This window comes from Berghia stephanieae, chromosome 8 (genome assembly GCF_034508935.2).
Source record: "Berghia stephanieae isolate SIO BIC M18660-M18661 chromosome 8, UCSD_Bste_1.3, whole genome shotgun sequence".
In the NCBI taxonomy this organism is placed as follows: domain Eukaryota; kingdom Metazoa; phylum Mollusca; class Gastropoda; order Nudibranchia; family Aeolidiidae; genus Berghia; species Berghia stephanieae.
The window spans coordinates 30,363,409-30,382,204 of record NC_088367.1 but is presented as its reverse complement, the minus strand read 5'-3'; the positions used below and the strand labels follow the sequence as shown (position 1 = coordinate 30,382,204).

At 37.6% G+C, this 18,796-nt stretch overlaps 1 protein-coding gene across 1 annotated transcript in view; it reads right to left on the bottom strand.

Moving 5' to 3' along the window:
* Positions 1 to 1,119: 1,119 nt before the first annotated feature.
* Positions 1,120 to 18,796, bottom strand: part of LOC144978503 (thymidylate synthase-like) — a 19,638-nt gene continuing 1,961 nt past the window's right edge. The window contains exons 2-8 of the mRNA XM_078924670.1: positions 14,978 to 15,111; positions 13,683 to 13,859; positions 5,578 to 5,748; positions 4,730 to 4,830; positions 3,008 to 3,082; positions 2,601 to 2,672; positions 1,120 to 2,193 (exon numbers count right to left, since the gene is read on the bottom strand). Of these exons, the coding sequence (XP_078780796.1) occupies positions 2,056 to 2,193; positions 2,601 to 2,672; positions 3,008 to 3,082; positions 4,730 to 4,830; positions 5,578 to 5,748; positions 13,683 to 13,859; positions 14,978 to 15,111 (868 nt within the window). The 3' untranslated portion in view covers positions 1,120 to 2,055. The remainder of the gene's footprint in view (positions 2,194 to 2,600; positions 2,673 to 3,007; positions 3,083 to 4,729; positions 4,831 to 5,577; positions 5,749 to 13,682; positions 13,860 to 14,977; positions 15,112 to 18,796) is intronic.

Sequence of the window (18,796 nt, the reverse complement as noted above, 5' to 3'; positions counted from 1 at the left end):
AAAAATTGTCGTATCTAGTTTAGTTACCTTCTTTGTTGACTTTTTAATAAAAAGTACATTATTCTCATTTTCGAATGTTTTCAAATTGGAGAAAAGATGAGAATGTCTCGTTTACCGAGAGGGCCATTTTTTTTGCTTCACACTTAAAGAAAGACCGCGAAAAGTGGAGGCTGGTCGGCTGGTCCTTGAAAGCTCACAAATGCAACTTTAAACGCATAAGAGTGCTGGGAGTAGGTAGCTACAAATAGGTAAAGGAGCGGTGGTTTGCAACTTTAAACACATAAGAGTTCTGGGAGTACAAATAGTGAAAAGCGGTAGTTTTCGCTATTTGTAGTGGTAGTACAAATAACCACTTCGATGATTCAAAGAGTTTTGAAACTTTAAAGAGAATGATAGAGAGGGGAGGGAGAGGGAAAGAGATAAAGAGAGAGAGAGAGACGGCGGGATCAAAAGCATGCAATTAATTATAATTGGGACTTGCATCAGTTTCAATTTAAATTGATATAACATTTGACTATTAGAAATATCCGACTTGCACAAGGCGGCCAACTGTCTCAGACGCCCACTTTTGTGAGTTCCTTTTGTTTTGTTTTTGTTTTTAAGAGTTTTACGGCGCTTGCAACACATTTAGGTTATATCAGCGCCAGTAAAAAGGATGAAAATGGGATAGTAAAAAGTTCTAGAATTACAATTAAAGCACAAAAGAAAAGGTGAGACAAAGAGGAACTGGTTCAAATAGGGAACAGATGTAGATTCCAAGAGCACACCGTCAAAGTACTTAGTTTGAGATCACCTAAAAGTCTCATCCAGACACAAGCACAGGTCCCAACTAAGAGGAATACACTCAAATGTTTACAAATCACATACTATAATATGTAAACTAAACATAATACAATGCATAACAGAGAGATAATTTACAAGGAAAAAAATATCATCTCCCAAAACTATAAATTCGACTGTTTCCCTCCCAGCCAAGGAACTCCGGCAAGGATCAGGACAAAACCAAGTAATCTCATTCCAAGACAAAGACAGAAAGCATGTTGGAAAACAGATATAGGGGGATAGAAGACACAGCATGTACCTCCCTGCCCACTATGGGAGGTCAGGATCCCCACCCAGGAGTTCCTTTTGATGGACGCCTTATACAAGTTCGACTGTATATCCAAAACAAAATACATAAATATACATAACAGAGAGATGATTTACAAGGGAAAAAATCATCTCTCAAAACTAATACTAACATTATTCCCTCTCAGTTAAGGACAAAACAAAGCAATCTCATTCCAAGACAAAGAAACAAAGCTGCTCGGAAAACAGAAAAAGGGGATAGAAGACATAGCAAGTAACCTCCTGCCTACCATGGGAGGTCACAGACCCCGACCAGATAAATAATAGCAAGTTTGCCAATGATTAATCCTCCATTGCAAATATAAAAAAAAAGATGCACAGGTTTATTTACAAAGTTACAGCCAGTTAATATCAATGGTATACATTTGGTGTAGGGCTGCTATAAATATTTAAAATTTAAGCTACGACACATACCTACATATATCTTTAAGCAACGGTAGCCGGTCAATTTATTAATGATTGCACAAAATATATTTTAATATTTTGGGGGTTTTTTTATAAATAAAAAAAATTAGATAAAATCACTCTAACTCCGACCATTGTAAAAATAATAGGACACAAGAAATGCTGTATACCTGAACACAAGATTCCAATGCATCATTGTAAAATTCAAATATCCTTTGAATCAAAATTGACAGGCTCTTTAACTCAAAATTTTGCATTACTATATGTAACAGGGTCAGTATGTGATTAAAAGTTTCGCATAAAATTTTATAAAATTAAATAGGATTGGATAAAACTTTGGTTTTTTTAAATATTCCATTTCTGACACAATCACTAGCTGTTGACAATACTTTAACTAGTGATTTCTCTTTAAAACTTGCAAATATTTCAGTGTCTATTTTTCATACAAACATCCCTACACCACAGTAAGTTTTTACTATACATACATTGAAAATAAAAGTATAAACCAATTTCAGAATGCAGCTATACAGCCATTTCCATCTTAATCTTTGGATGAGGTTGATAGCCAACCACTTCAAAATCTTCCACTTTGAAATCCTCAATGTTCTCCACCTTTCTTTTGATGACTAGTTTTGGAAAGTCCTTGGGAGACCGTGACAACTGAAAAACGTTAAAGAAAAGGGAAAAGACAGTAATAAATCTGTAAATAAATATTAAATTTACATTTTTATTTAGAATTTAAAACACAAAGAAATGATTATGTAAACTAAATAGAAATTTACAACAGCATACTATATCAATTAGTAGAGCGTGAGGCTTGCAGTTGCAGGTAAAGTTATTGTTGGCTAAATTTGTTAAATCTTGCAAAAACTCCTTGCAACATAGTATCCTCTTGAAAGGCTAGCAAATAATTCATACTGTCCCTTCAAGGCTAGAAACTGGGATTGACTCTGGTTTCATGGGCCTCGTGGTTTTGAGAGACTTGTTTGGCCAGATGTTGGTAGAGCACTTGACCAATGCCTAAGAGCATTATTATATATCTATATTTGTACATAAATATAACTAACCTGTGTTCTCAATGCCTCGTCATGGTTAACATATACATGAGCATCACCCAGAGTGTGAACAAAATCACCCGGCTGGAATTTAAAAATGGGAAAATTAGTTATTCTGAAACCTTGGCCAATGTAGTTACTAAGTTACAGTTATATTTTTATTTTCTTGATTTTCTTGTAAATCTAAAATTTTCTAAGCAGGCCTACAATATCACATTAATCACAAGGATAATTATTATGCCCCCCCCCCCCCCTTCACCGGCAAGGGATACCACCGAGGGCTGCAGTAATCTCTAGAAGTCTTATTCCAGGGCAAGGTAAGAAACCAATGTGGAAAGGTAAAACATAAATAGATAAAAGTTTGATTCCTCAGCCAGTAATTCTAAAAATAGTTAGTAGGGAATAGATAAGCATCTCACCTTGAGGTTTGTAACATGAGCAATCATACAAGTCAGCAATGCGTAACTGGCAATGTTGAAAGGAACACCTAAACCCTGCAAAATCAAAATGAAAAAATGAAAGAAATATGGATCAGACCTTGAATGGAAAGCTTTAGCTAATAAAAAAAAAATCATAACTTTATTCAGAAAATGTCAGTTAACCTTAAAGTTAGTGCTAACGTAAAATGCAATCTTTCCTGAATAAAAAAATGCAATATTTCAGCACAACACGGTTTTTTTTCTAAAACTTTCTCAGCTCATATCTTGAAAAAAAATTTTTTTAAAGACAGTGTAGCTGCCAACACCTTTCATTAGACCATCACACATAGTTCAAACAAGAATTTTTTTCTCTAGAATGATTCAAAGGAGCATAGTGGCTTTATCTGTTTATTAAATATGGCTGTAACACGCATGCGCAAAGCAATTATGTTCAGCCATATCGGTGTGTACTTAACACAAAATGTTTGTCTTTGTTACTGACAAATCATGCCCTCAAAGAGCTTTGCAATTCTGATAATGAAAACAAGAGTCATCACTTCGTTGGTGATTATCAAGATATATGACCCACCGTCTCTAAGTTAAGTGGTATTATGTCGGGATGAATTAGGTGCTAGAAATTGAATTTATAGACACAAATAGGAAACTTGCTTTTAATTTCATTCCATCAAGGTATTTCTGAACTAATTTTTTCTATGCTGTCTCAACATAATACCTTTTTGAGATGATGGGTCATGTATATATTAAATTCATATAATTTGTCTGGTTAGTGACTTTCCAAATGAAGATGAACCCGCTTGTCAAAAGATCCTAAATCTGAAACTTCAAAGAAGCCGGGGGGTCATCGTAAATGTTGATGCAATATCGATAAAAATTAGTTATTTTGTGGCCCAAATGAGAAAAGGGTATTTTGTCAATGCACAACAGAAAAGTGATCACAACATCAAGAGATTACTTTGTTGAAAGTCTATTCTTTGTGTACCAAACGTTTTAAGAAACCTTAGGCTCGATCTAAATATTATGTTGAACCGTGTTGCAGCAAATCAACAACAAAACCAAAAAAAAAAGAAAAGAGAAGAGAAATAAGAAAAAGGCACCTAATTCTTTTTTTTATTTTAAAGGAATTCAATTTGCACATTGCAGCTACCAATTGCATTTCTGTCACAATGTTAGAATCCAAGTGAAGAACTCAAGATCCCTTTCAAACAGAATTTGTGTATGGGGAAACCTTCGTCAGGAACAGAAGGTGTCCCTTTACATGTGCGACTATGTGGTCTTGTGGTATGACAATCACCTTCCAACTGGAAGGTCCAGGTTTCTGAGCAGCGCATAATTTAGTCCTTGGTTTAAAATGAGTATTTGACATAAACAGCGCTGTCTCTGTAAAAAAAATTTGTAATACCGCCTAATAGGCATCATGTCTCATCCTTCATGTTAAGTACTGTCGTTGGCTACAAACCCCTTGTAAAAATCTTTGAGCAAGTTTAGTGGATATTACGCAATAGTAATGCTTAAAATTTTGCAAAGGTTGGAATCTTCTTATATAATCTAAAATTTCAAATTTTCATGTCGTGTGAAATATATTTTATTAAGACTTCTTTGTTTTGCAGTCACTGGTTTAGCTCCAGTAGTATATAGATTCATTACTATCAATATCATTATTCTGGCCAATAATGACAAAATAAACAAGTTGAAGATACCCACCATATCTGCTGATCTTTGGTACAATTGACAAGACAACTCTCCATTGGAAACAAAAAATTGTACCAGGCAGTGGCAAGGAGGCAGAGCCATTCTTGGTAAATCTGAAATTGATCAAAACATGAAAACTAAATCACACTATCATATACTGAGCACATGCTTTACGTTATAATAGGTAAATGCATAAAGTAAGCCATAGCTATTTCCCCACATTAATAGACCACATTAACATCCATGAAAAAGGAAGTTGGAAGCAAAATCAAACTAGCTCACAGAGTGTCATAAAACAGGTCTCCACAGTCCCATTTGCAAGACAACATAACCAACCAATCCCAACTCTCCAATCCTAAGAGAAGCCCCATAAGAGTGATTTTATCACACAAAAAAATTATGGTGAGAATAAGTAGCATGCTACTGAACGGATGGAACATTGATTTGTCACTCTGCCAAACATTAATTAGATCTAGCCATCAAGGTAATGATGTTACTTTCTAAGTGGTAACATTGAATTCAAATTTCAGCCTGTTGGAAAATAAAAAGATGAGAAGATTGACAATCGTGGAATAACCAATCAAACACAAGCAAGCAAAGCAGCTACAGTGTCTCGTCCTTAGATTGGACACATAAGGCTAAGTCAATTAAGTTGGCAACCCAATATTGGCAGACATTGACAAATACTGAATAAGGAACCCAATCTAAATAATTAACAAGGAACACTTACTTCTGTCCCATATTCCTGACAGTTGTATCTATATTGTGTCTGGTTATGAAAGATATCAGCCAAACATGATAAAAGTAATTTCCACACAATTTTTGGTGCCAGAAAAAAAAAAAATTCATATTGCACATACCTTTGGCATTCCATGCACACATGACAATAGTACGATCATTGGGTGTATTCTTGATTTTATTTATAACATCTTTCAGCTGATCAACTCCCTTGTCTGTGTAATCAGCATGCATATTGGTGTAGTCAGCACCAAAGTGACGCCACTGAAACCCATAAATAGGGCCCAAATCCCCTGAAAAAAAAAATAAAAAAATAAAAGCTTTAAAACTTATAATTATATCGTCATAATAAAAATAATACTCAAATTGATTTCAATGAAACAGAAATCTCTCCCGGTTAATATAACCATTGAGTCTCATTGCATTGCTGCGACATGCTGCTGGTGATAACTTATGTCAAAAAGAAGATGGCCACTTCAAAATTGTTCGCCCAACTACCATATCAAAATCATGCATTTTTCTCATCAAGGATGCTAAAAGATGAGTAAAAACCATGAAATTTGTTAGGCTAATGAAAAAGAAAACCCTGAAATCTCAGATTTGCACTTCCAGCCTACAATGCTACATGCCCGCAGCACATGGCTTTAAAGTATGAAGGAAAATAGCAAAACAAACAAAAAATGAAGTCTTTTTTCTCTAAATTGAGAAGAAAAAAAACAAAAAACTTTTCCATCTAAACCTGGGAAAGAAAAATTCCAAATAATGACATAATGACTTGGAAATATTGAGTACTGCACTTCAGAACAAAAAGGTAAACTACTCAATTTGAAACTGAAACATCTAATGTCAACATACAACCCTTACTGTGCCACTGAACTGTCATGTTTATTATTATTATTATTATTATTACTATTACTACTATTATTATCATTTTAGAGCACAAGAACAATTTCAAACTGATTTGAAACCAAAAAAATATTGAATAATGAAAAATTGCCCAAGCATATCCTCATAAACAACATCATTTTTTGTATATTTTCTGTTTAATGAAATTTCACAATTTTTAAATTATATTTCTCTTAAATCTTAAAAAAGCAGCTTGACAGTAAGTAAAATGCATACGTACATCATTATAAAGAAATAATGATCTTTTTGATTACAGAAACAGTCAATCTTCCTTGTACATATCTAAACAGAAAGGATAAAGTAATTTCCCTTATATAAATTGCATCTCTTTGAAAATTTGATAAACCGTCTCAGATTGTAGAAAACTGACAAGGTTATTGATTTAGATTTTTAAAATTAAATATCCATTAAGAAATGAACACTGGTTTCATTTTGATGAGACCAAACTGAGCTAACACTAACATACAAAATGTGCTCATTCATGCAATTATCTGAAATGATTTAACATTAATTGTGTAAAATAAGTAGTGTAGAAATAGTCAGTAATGATACAATAAAGTAATAACAAAATCCGTGTATAGATTATTGCTAACGTTTAATAGTGGATAGAACTTGGATTGATTGTATGGATCAGAGGACGAACTGTACAAGACTAAAAAACCGGAAGTAAACATTGAATACAATAGAAGTGCGTCGTAGTGCTTAAAATGTAAGACAAATGTTCGTGCGAAGCACCGACAGAACTGGTCGCCACACTACCCCTCCCCCAGCGGGGCGCAACAGTTGTTCAGCGGAATCTTGGTGGTAGCCGAGATTCTCGACCTGATCGAGTTGTTGTCGCCAGGCGTCCCGTGACAGGGGTCGAATTCACGCGTTTCAGTTGCGTGTCATCTGTCAATGGTTTTGGGTTGGCTGTTGTGTGGCTGATGTTAGTGTCTGAGTGTGAGAGGTGTGCAGTTTTTAGTCGATCGATGGAAATCTTTTCAGAGCGACCTTTCATGTCCAAAATGAAATATTTGTCCCTTTTGTCAATAATCCGATAAGGGCCGTAGTATGGACGCTGGAGCGGATGTCTGTGCGAATCAATTCTCACATAAACGTAACCAGTAGATGCCAGGTTGGATGGCACATATGTGGACTGTTGGCCGTGAAACTTGGGGGGTGGTGGTTTCATGGAACGTATTGTGTTTTGTAGCCGCTGAACGAATTCTGACTTTGGTGTAGATGTTTCAGGACCAGTCGACGACAAAAACTCTCCTGGAAGACGAAGGGTTGAACCGTAGACTAAATCAGCGGGGGAATAGCCAGAGTCCTCTCGCCAGGATGTACGAATCCCCAGCAACACAATGGGTATCTCCGAATACCAGTTAGTGCCTGTGGTCCGGGCTTTCAGTGCTGCCTTCAGTTGGCGATGGAATCGTTCAATCATCCCATTTGCTTGAGGGTGATATGCGGTTGTTCGGTTGACATTGATGCCCAAACACCTGTTGCACTCTGTCCAAAGTGCCGGTGTGAATTGTGCGCCACGGTCGGAAGTAATGTTTTCAGGAACACCAAATCGGGAAACCCAATGGTGTATCAAAGCTTGAGCACAGGTAGAAGCATGAGCATCTGGAAGAGGAATTGCCTCTGGCCACCTCGTGAAGCGATCGATGACTGTAAACAAGTAAGTCATACCTTGGCTGATGGGTAGTGGTCCAACGAGAACAACATGGAGGCTACTAAATCGATTCGTTGGTAGTGGCCGGTCGACAAGTGGTGCTCGGGTGTGCCTATGCACTTTGGAAGATTGACAATGATGACACTCTTTACACCATTTACGTATGTCTCTTTTCATCCCATGCCAAACGAAACGTTGACTGATGGCACGTTGTGTGGGCCGTGCGCCGGCGTGGGAGAGACCGTGAATCTGGTCAAAAATTTGTCGAGTCTATGACGTTGGAAGAATGGGGCGTGTTGCGCCTGTTGAAGTGTCACACAAGACTGTGGATGAACCAAATGGAATGTTCTCAAGTGTAAGACCTGTGGTAGATTTGCGATAAGATTCCATTTCCTGTGAGTGAACCTGGTCATATGCAAGTTTAGTGAAATCAGTAATGGAACAGATGCCTGAGTCTGTGGGCGTCATAATATTAAAACGCGAGAAGGCATCAGCTACCACGTTGTTTTTTGTTTTTAAGGGTTTTACGGCGCTTGCAACACATTTACGTTATATCAGCGCCAGTAAAAAGGAAGAAAATGGGATAGTGAAAAGTTCTAGAATAACAATTAAAGAACCCAAGAGAGAGTAAGAAAAAGGGGAATTGGGAACAAAAAGGGATCAGATGTAGATTCCAAGAGCATACCATCAATGTACTTAGTTTGAGATCACCTATAAGTCTCACCAAGGCACAAGTACAAGATCCAACAAAGAGGAATACACTCAAATGCTTACATTATAAATTCAAAATAACACATATAATAATACATAACAGAGAGATGATATACAAGGAAAAAATATCATCTCCCAAAGCAATAACTATGCATTTGACTGTTTCCCTCCCAGCTAGGAATCCGGCCAGGGCCAGGACAAAACCAAGTAATCTAATTCCAAGACAAAGACAGAAAGCATGTTGGAAAACAGATATAGGGGGGTAGAAGACATAGTAAGTACCTCCCTGCCCACTATGGGAGGTAGGAACCCCACCCAGAGCTACCACGTTAAATGGAATGTTCTCAAGTGTAAGACCTGTGGTAGATTTGCGATAAGATTCCATTTCCTGTGAGTGAACCTGGTCATATGCAAATTTAGTGAAATCAGTAATGGAACAGATGCCTGAGTCTGTGGGCGTCATAATATTAAAACGCGAGAAGGCATCAGCTACCACGTTAAATTGACCTGTGATATGCTGAATATCAGTGGTGAATTCGGCGATGTAAGACAAGTGTCTTGTTTGTCGAGGCGAGCGGTCAGTTTGACTGATGAGAGCGGAGACAAGTGGTTTGTGGTCTGTGAATAATGTAAATGCCCTACCTTCCAGGAAATGCCTGAAGTGTTTGACAGCGCTGTAAGCGGCGAGCAGTTCGCGGTCAAACGCACTGTATTTTTTTTCTGTGGCTGAGAGCTTCCTAGAAAAGAAGGCAAGCGGGACCCAGTTATGACCTTGCTTTTGTTCAAGTTGTGCACCGACAGCTGAGTTGGAAGCGTCAACTGTAAGACTTGTTGGGGCATTTGGTAGGGGATGGTGAAGGAGAACAGCGTGTTTCAAAGCCTCCTTGGCCTTTTCAAACGCCGTATTGCAGTCATCAGACCACACGATGGATTGTCCTTGCCACTTGCCTGAGAATGTAGTGGGGCAAGGAAGTCTGCCACGTGTGGGATAAATCTGTGGTAATAGTTTAGCAAGCCAAGGCCAGCACGGTCAGTGGGAGGGGCACTGTCACGTAGAGAGGCCACCCTGTCCGGTAGTGGAAGAATCCCTTCAGCAGTCACACGGTGGCCAAGAAAATCCAACTCGCTAACACCGAAAACGCATTTCGCCATGTTGATCACAAGTCCGTTTGTAGAGAGGAGTTGAAAAAGTTCCCGTAAGTGTTCAATATGTTCTTTATGTGAATGACTGGCAACTAAAATGTCGTCAACATAGACGAAAGCGAAAGGTATGTTTCTCAAAATACCATCCATGAGTCTTTGAAATGCTTGGGCAGCGGCGTTCTTCAAGCCAAATGGCATCCGCACGAATTCCCACAATCCAAATGGCGTAATGATTGCTGTTTTTGGAATTGACGACTCTGCCATGGGAATTTGATGATAGCCCCTAATCAGGTCGATCTTGGAAAAGGTGTTGCATCCAGAAAGGCGGCTATTGAAGTCGTGAATATGAGGTAGAGGATACCGATCATCTTTGAGGTGTCTGTAGTCACCGCAAGGCCTCAGTTGGCCATCCGATTTGGAAACTACATGTAGAGGGGATGCCCATGCTGATTTGGAGCGACGGATGATTCCCATCTGCTCCATCTTGAAGAATTCAGCCTTTGCTGCAGTCAGTTTTTCTGGATTGAGACGGCGCGCTCGAGCGTGGACGGGCGGCCCATTGGTGATTATGTGATGCTCCACGCCGTGTTTGTTGCGAGATGATTTAAATTGGGGAATGACAAGGTCTGGAAACTGTTGAAGGAGGTCAGAGTATGCAGTACTTGGGTGCACTGAGAGGCCAGCAAGGCTTATGGGTGAATTAGAAATGTTGTCCATAGACAAGAGTCGTTTTCCTTTTAGATCAATTATCAGGGCGTTAGAAACTAAGAAATCCGGACCCAGGATGGGACGTGTCACATCTGCCAGGTAAAATTCGTGATTGAGGACTTGATTAGATTTTATTTCTAAAGTGATGGTGCGTTTACCCCAGCTTTTGATTGATGTTCCATTTGCAGCAGAGAGTGTAATAGAAGGTGTTAATGTTCTGCGGTCTTGAGTTGAGGCGGGGTATACAGAAACATCAGCACCAGTATCGATCAAGAAAGATTGTCCCAAACGTCTATCATAAATGGAAAACGTGTTTGAATTTGGATTGCTGACCGATTCCACGTTCATCGACCAGCCGAAGCGTTTCCCGAAGAAGGCAAGTTTTGTTTGTTTCCTTTGAGTTTGAGTAAACTGGAAAATTTACAACCATCTTGGCAGCGTTGATGATAATAGCAAATAGAGTTGGGCATGCTATGTTGAAGAGGCTGTCCACGTTGGCGGACTGTCTTAATTGCAGCAACAGTCTCCTCTGACTGTGGTCGTGTGGTTGTTACATCCTGCTGAGGGTAAGTCAGGAATGGTGATGAGGAAATATGTTGCACACCGGACATGCATGTCTCCCAGATCCTGTCAGCTGCCTCAGCCAATTCTTCTGTGTCTGTAAGATTGTGCCCGGCTAAAATGCCTCGAATGTCCGGGGGAAAGTTCATGAGAAATAATGCACGTTTCAGAGTGACAGGGTCATCATTCAGTGCATTTATCTTGCGCAGTAGAGCAGTTGGGCGTTTGTCACCAAGACCATTAAGATTAAGGAGTTCTGCGTCTTTCTGGGTCTGGGATTTGCCGAAGGTCTTGATCAAGGCTTTTTTTAAGCTGCCATATTTATCAAGATGTGGTGGGTTTACTAGCAGTGACTGAATTTATTCTGCAGTATTTATGTCAAGAGAACTGACAACGTAATCGTACCTTGTCTGATCCTGAGTAATTTTCTTGGTGTTGAACTGTGCCTCCACTCTTGCGAACCAAACCTCCGGTGATTTAGTCCAGAATTCCGGGAGCTTGATGGAGACAGAGTTGATTTGTTGTTCACGGAAGTTGGTGGAAGCAGCAAGAGCCTGTAGTTGGCCTGTCAAATTCGCGACTTGTAGACCTGTAAATGAGCTCTATAAAAATTGACTGAAACTGAAACTCTTCGTAATTCGTCGTAGCGGTAAAATCCAAAGAATCAAAATGAAAGGTAAACAGCAAGTTCACTTGAGCAAAGCAATGGCAGAAAACTAAATTGCGAGGGAATTAATTAGGCTACTTACCATTGTTCCTTGTAATTAGGTACCCAATCAGTGAAGAAACTTAGAAACGGTCAACCAGTTTGTTTACAACATGAGGTAATCGAGATGTGCTTGTAGCAATCATTTAACTTTCGATTTGAAGGTGTCTACATAACGAACTTCCGGTGTTTCGAATTTTCTTTCTCATACTTTTCCTGTCCTTCAAGTAAATGTGGTCAATTTTGGCTTAGACGAAACAGTGAAATTTATCGCTCGGCGGCTCAGTTAAAATTGGCTACGACAGGTTTCGAAAGTGAAAAAATAATTTCACGAAGGCTGTGTGAAAATACACTGGGGTGTGTTCAGACACGGCAATTCTAAAAAGCGTCGCTTAGCCTTGGCAATATATATCCATCATTAATATAAACGGCCCATGAGCTATGCGTGGGGCTGTGGAACATTCCTAGTTAACTTTACAGTCAATCGACTACGATTCATGAATTCTTTCTTTATTCATTTCTTTCTTCCCTTTTTAAAAATATTTGAATTTGACGAATTGACTGATTTCAGTTAATTGACTGAGAATTTACAGGTCTAGACTTGTTGTGAGAGATCTGGTTGAGCCATTTTACGTATTCGCGTCGGGGTCACCAATGTAGAAATAGTCAGTAATGATACAATAAAGTAATAACAAAATCCGTGTATAGATTATTGCTAACGTTTAATAGTGGATAGAACTTGGATTGATTGTATGGATCAGAGGACGAACCGTACAAGACTAAAAAACCGGAAGTAAACATTGAATACAATAGAAGTGCGTCGTAGTGCTTAAAATGTAAGACAAATGTTCGTGCGAAGCACCGACAGAACTGGTCGCCACAGTAGCATATAACAAGATTAGTCGTCATTATAAATGACTTTCAAAATATGTGGGAATTTCAACAGAGGCAGGTCATGTTACACGCTGTAGTCAGAGACGCCAACTTAAAATTTGGCTTACAGGTATTTCAGACACCGCTCATGAAGAATTTCAAGGCCAAAACAGAAATTTTGCAAATAAAAAAGCTGTAAAAAGTTATAAATTGAAGGTTCGGATTCAGTGACAGTTCGTTGAACACATGAACACACAAACACAGATGAAAGAATCGACTTCCCCTCTCCTTCTGCCCCACACTAAGCCAAGGAAGCATGTATATATGAAATTATGTTTCTTTTAATCAAAATAAACCAAGATTAAATTCATATCATATATACAGATTCAATTTCAGGGTCAGCAGCTTACGCTTTTATAGATTTTTGTTGACTGATTCAATACTGAGTGCACACACAGTACAGTTCCCCGTCATACTGAGCAGTTTTGTTAACGCTGACAGCATAATGAAATTTAAGTAACTCAGTCACAATCATTTTGAGACATGCTGTCAGAAGCAACAAGATAACCCTTTGATGACACTGCCACCACTAACGATTTCGTTGTCGGCTAGGCATCAGTCATTACAACCCAGGTCTTCATTTCTCACAAAAACTAATTTGCAACAGACCAATGCCAAATCCCTCTCCCTTTATAATTATAATGTGCTAAGTATCTAGGTTAACACTGTATGAGTGAATCATTGAATCAATTTAATTGGATCAGTTGAATATTATGGAGATATACTGATAAATTATTTTGTTCTGTCAGAAAATATTTTAATTTAATCTCTAGATCATCAGCTCCCACATACCCATGGATAACCGATTATGAGTGGATACCCGTTGTAGCTCCAATACAGTGACAACCCGTTCAAAATAGTAAAATTGAAAACTTTGATAAAATGACGTAACCATATACCTTCTTCCCTATCATGAATTCCACGTTTTTCCAAAAACTCCCTTGAACCATTAGCATCCCAAATGTGAACACCCTTCTCTGTTAGCTCATGCCCATTTGTGCTGCCACGGATGAACCAAAGTAATTCCTCCAAAATGCCTCGCCAAAACACTCTCTTTGTTGTCAGCAATGGAAAGGCTGAAAAATATAAAACAATCACTTTAATAATGCTGACTCAAAATATATTCGTGATATATTGATAATTTTATCGCAAAATGAATTTCAAATATGATTCAGAAAACAGATTATCCCAGCCAACACATGCTACAACCATGTTTTTATATGGTTAATCACAATTTCCTCTTTATCTTTAAATCTGGTTCAGTTTTAGAAATGCTTTAATAAATTGTGATAGTATGGTCAAAAGTATTTTACATAAATTAAATTTAAATAAATAAACAACTCATATTACCTCAGTTCTCATCTGACGATCACTTATTTACACAATGACACGCCATCATAATTATATAAGCGATTGCTTGTCATTATAAGTGACTGTCAAAATTTGTCGGTTTATCATAAAGTTTGGCTAAAATAAACATCATCCTTAAACATATTTTGTTAATTGGTTAAAATAAGACAAACAAGATATGGTGTGCATAACTATGATAACAAACCTGATTCTGGCATTTTTATGCCAAAGAATGATACAATATTTGACATCTTATTGTTTTATATATCTTTTAAAATTTTTTCTGCAGATTTGAGTTCAAACTTATGTCTTATAGTAACGCCTCTTTTTTATACATTGAAAATATGAAATTTCCTAGAAAGCATTCGGAAAATAAAACCAAAAAAACGTTACCTTATGAGTCTGAGAATCAGTGCCCTCTTCATGATAATGATGATAATTCACAAAATGCTTTACTTATATAAAATAATTTGTCTAAAACAAAGTGATAGTCATCTTACATTCCCCTTATTCTGATTCATTTTTTTCCAGTTTACAAGACTAAAAAGAATTTTCACAAACTCAAAAACCTAAATAAAAACTTGCAGAATGTGAGGCTAGCCCAAAACAGCTCTTTTGCCACTTTCAAAGGTTTGAACAACATAGCATCTTGTGGGAAAGAAGAATAAAAGCCATTACTGGTTGACAATGTATTGACTGCTACAAGAAGACAATTAATTGTCGTTCACAATCATTATGTGGGAAAAGGATCAGAGAGATCCTTAATAATCAAAAGTTACAGATTTTTAAAAATTTTTTTGTTAAACATAAGAAGGGAAACACAAGAGCACAACATACAACTCACAATCTCTCAAGTTGTATCTCATTTGCATTCCAAATATAGCTTTTGTATTGATGCCTGTTCGATTCTCACGCTCCACTCCCTCTGTCAATATTTTTTCAATGGCATCCAAATATTGTTTCTCAGGATGAACGGTGCTGGAGAAGTAAAAAAAAAAAGGATTAAAAATTTGATTTTTCACGACTAAAAGACTAAATTAATCTACGATTAAATTGCAGTGCATGCCCCAAAATGAGTAATAGAGATTAAGCGTCTTGCTTTTATAAAAATAAAATTAAATAAAATGAGGCTGGAGTTTGGTTCCTCCAGACGTTAGTGCATATTATGGCTTTTCCACCTGGCCATCTCTCCTAAAGAAAGCAAAAGTTATTACTTTTCGTAAATAACAAAAAAAACAACAAACAAAAAAATTGAGCTTTTTTTAACACATTATCCACTAAATGTGCTCCAAGCGCTTTACAAGGGGTCCCTGGCCACCAGCAACATTTAACATTTAGGACAGGACAGGACGCCTATAGGCGATGTTACAATTTTTTCAGATAGAGGCAACGCTGTTAACGGCCAGGTACTCATTTTACGCCTGAGTACGGTGAGAAAATGTGAGTAAAGAGCTTTCTCAAGGACTCAACTATGCACCAAGCCAGGCTCGAACCCACGACCTTCTCCGATCCAAAAGCGAGTGTCATACCACTAGACCACATAGCCGCACTATTCCAAACCACTGCGCTCTGAGAGGCACTTTGATAAAATTTTCAAACTCAAAATATCTTAATTTGACCCAGTCAGGGGGATGGGACTTGAAGAAAACATAAAATTTGATACCTTATTTGTTTCTCTACAACTTACGGTTCAAGAGTTATTTATATTTTTCTGTTGAAATTTTTTCCGTCAATTTTACAGAGAGAATCTGTGATCTCACTGCTGCCTCAAAACCAGCATCTCGCGGTTATCAGGAAATTTTGAGTTTTGCAGTCAACATGGCCCACTTATTGTTTTCAGTAATTTTGTTTCAATTAAAAATAAATGGCAAGTGTTAGGTATCATTTTAAAGGTCAGAAAATAAGCTTTATTTTCATATAAATCATTTTCATGTATGAAAAGTATGGAAAAAATTAAGGATAAATGAAAATGGAAAAAATATGAGGTTTTTGTAAAAAAAAGTGGGGTTGATGGCGGGGAAAAATAAAATAATGAGCGAGTGTATCAATTTTGATGAAATTTGGCAGAGATGTTCTTCAAGTAATTGTCTATCGATGTATGAAGTATAATTAAAATGTATCCGTAATTTAAAAAGTTCTTATAAGTCAAAAATTGATAAATTTTTATTTCAATAGCTTTCTGAGAAATACAATCAGGAATTAAGAATAAAATATACCGTTAGAAAGCTTTGTTTTGTGCCCTTTAAAATGATACCAACATTAGTCACATAGCTTCACAAATAACGCCATGGTGACCAAAACAGTAAAGGGCCAAAAATAAAATTCCAAAAAAACGAGTTTCACCTTACAGTGAGCCTATCGGCGGCCACTGGACTGGAGTTATCAAAGTGCCTTCACAAGCATTGCATGGAGTTCAATGGCGTTTTCAGATTATTTAAAAAAATTATTTACAAATTACAAATCCCTAAAATTATTTTAGGTCCTATTGTTCAACTTCATGTTTTATCAAACCGAGAGAGGTAGGGGAGAGTGGGGTCAAATGTCTCCAAACTAATTTTAAAAATCATTAAAAAAAACAACGAATAGCTCTTTTAAACAAATCTTGTACCATAAAAAAAATTTATTCATTTGCTATCTTTTGACATTTATACCAAGTCACAAGTTTGAAAATAGTATTCAGAAAATGTGTTTATGTAAAATAATTCTGACAGAGACTTTTGACCGCGTTGCGGGGTCAAATGTCTCTGAATATGGGGTCAAAAGTCTCTGTCATCGTTATTCTACATAAACATACTTTCTGATGCTAAAATCTGTTCCTTTTATCACTACCCATATGTATATAGTTTGTGGTCGTGTGTGGCCTAGTGGTTTAAGCGTTAGACTTGTAAATGTAACGCTGGCATCCCGGGATCGATTCCCGTCAGAGACAAAAACATTGCCCGGCAGCCACCGCTCTATCGGAGACGGCCGTTAAATTCGGAGGTCCCCATCATCGTGTTTCAGTGTTGTCCTTGTCCCAAAAAAAAATTAACGCTCCTCACAGGCAGCATGTGGCGTCCTATATGTTATGTGTCCGCTGGCCACCAGGAGTAGCATTGTAAAGCGCTTTGAGCATGTTTTAGAACATGGAAAACGCTATATAATAAAAGCTATCTATTATTATCATATGGTTATATATATATATATATATATATATATATATATATATATATATATATATATATATATATATATATGTGTGTGTGTGTGTGTGTGTGTGTGTGCGTGTGTGTGTGTATCACCAACATCAACAACCAATTTTTCAAGAAATAAAAATGAAGATAGAACATTTTCTTGGCAACTTGATAAACGCACGAATTCAAATTTATTTGACATTAAAAGTATTGGAACGCACAGTATTTTACATAATGGGGTGTTGAAATGAATTTTAAAAATCAGAACTGAAGGTCAGAATGTCTCCGGTTCTCACAGTTCCTCCCGATGTGGTGGATTGAGCTTGCAAAGAATGTCACCGACCGACACCTCCGATGCATCGAGAATTTGTGGAAACGCAAAAAAAAAATTGTCCCTCTTTTGTGGGTTTTCTTTTTAAAAACATGCAGTCTACTGTGTTTTCATCAATATCTACACTCTCAATTTTTCCAACGTAATAGGTTGCTGTTTTTTTACTTGTAAATTGAACCAAAATGTAATCTCCCTCCTCCAATTGTTGAACAGTCGGATTTTTAAGATCAGTTTCAACATCATCTTGCATACTATGAGAAAGGCACAGATCATCGCTGTCACTATCAGCATAATTAATCATCAGCTGGTCAGAGGTCTCACTATCACTATCACTGAGAGGGGGCTGAGAATCAGTGCAGAAAATGGATTTTTTACACTTTGGCTTGACCTGTTGAGATCTTTTGTAAGATTTCTTTGAAGCTGCTTCCTCCAATGACTGTTTGAAAGGTGATGATGTAAGAACCCATGAAGTTACCTTCTTCTTTGAGGACCTTTTTCTAGGGGCAGCCTTTGCAAATGGACGAATTTCATGAGGAGATATGATGGCTGTAGACAACAAACCTTTGCCTGACGGAGACAAATCAGCGGCTGTAGGAGCTGAGGTAGAGGCTGTAGATGAGGTTGCAGTGGCTGTAGGAGATGATGCAGTGACTGTTGAGGACGAGCCAGATTGTTCGGGTTGATCAGTAAAGTATGAAGGCATGTATCTATCTTCTGGGATTCTTTGCCTATTGATTGGTTGAATGCCAGTGCTCTCAAAGCCCGCTAGAATGTTAGCTGGGGTGAAGGCCTTCGGAAATGCTTCTGCAATAAGAATCGGAAGGTTATGAATCGTCATTACTTTTGCTGCATTAAGAGGGTTTCTCATCCACTTATCAGCTGCTTGATTTTAAAAAGTTTTAAAAGGTCCAAAGACTGTCTTATCAAGTGGTTGAAGTTCATGGCTACAATGTGGGGGGGGGGGGGGGAAGAGAGAAGAACAATGTTGTTTTCTCTACAATAATTTATTGCTGCTAGGGACACATGTGACACATGATTGTCTAATAAAAGGAGAACTGGGAACTCAGGTGATGGTCTCGAAAAATGGTGAAAATGTTTTAGATAATTCAAGAAATTGACCTCCGTCATCCATCCGCTGGCCTTTGGATGACCCTCCGCC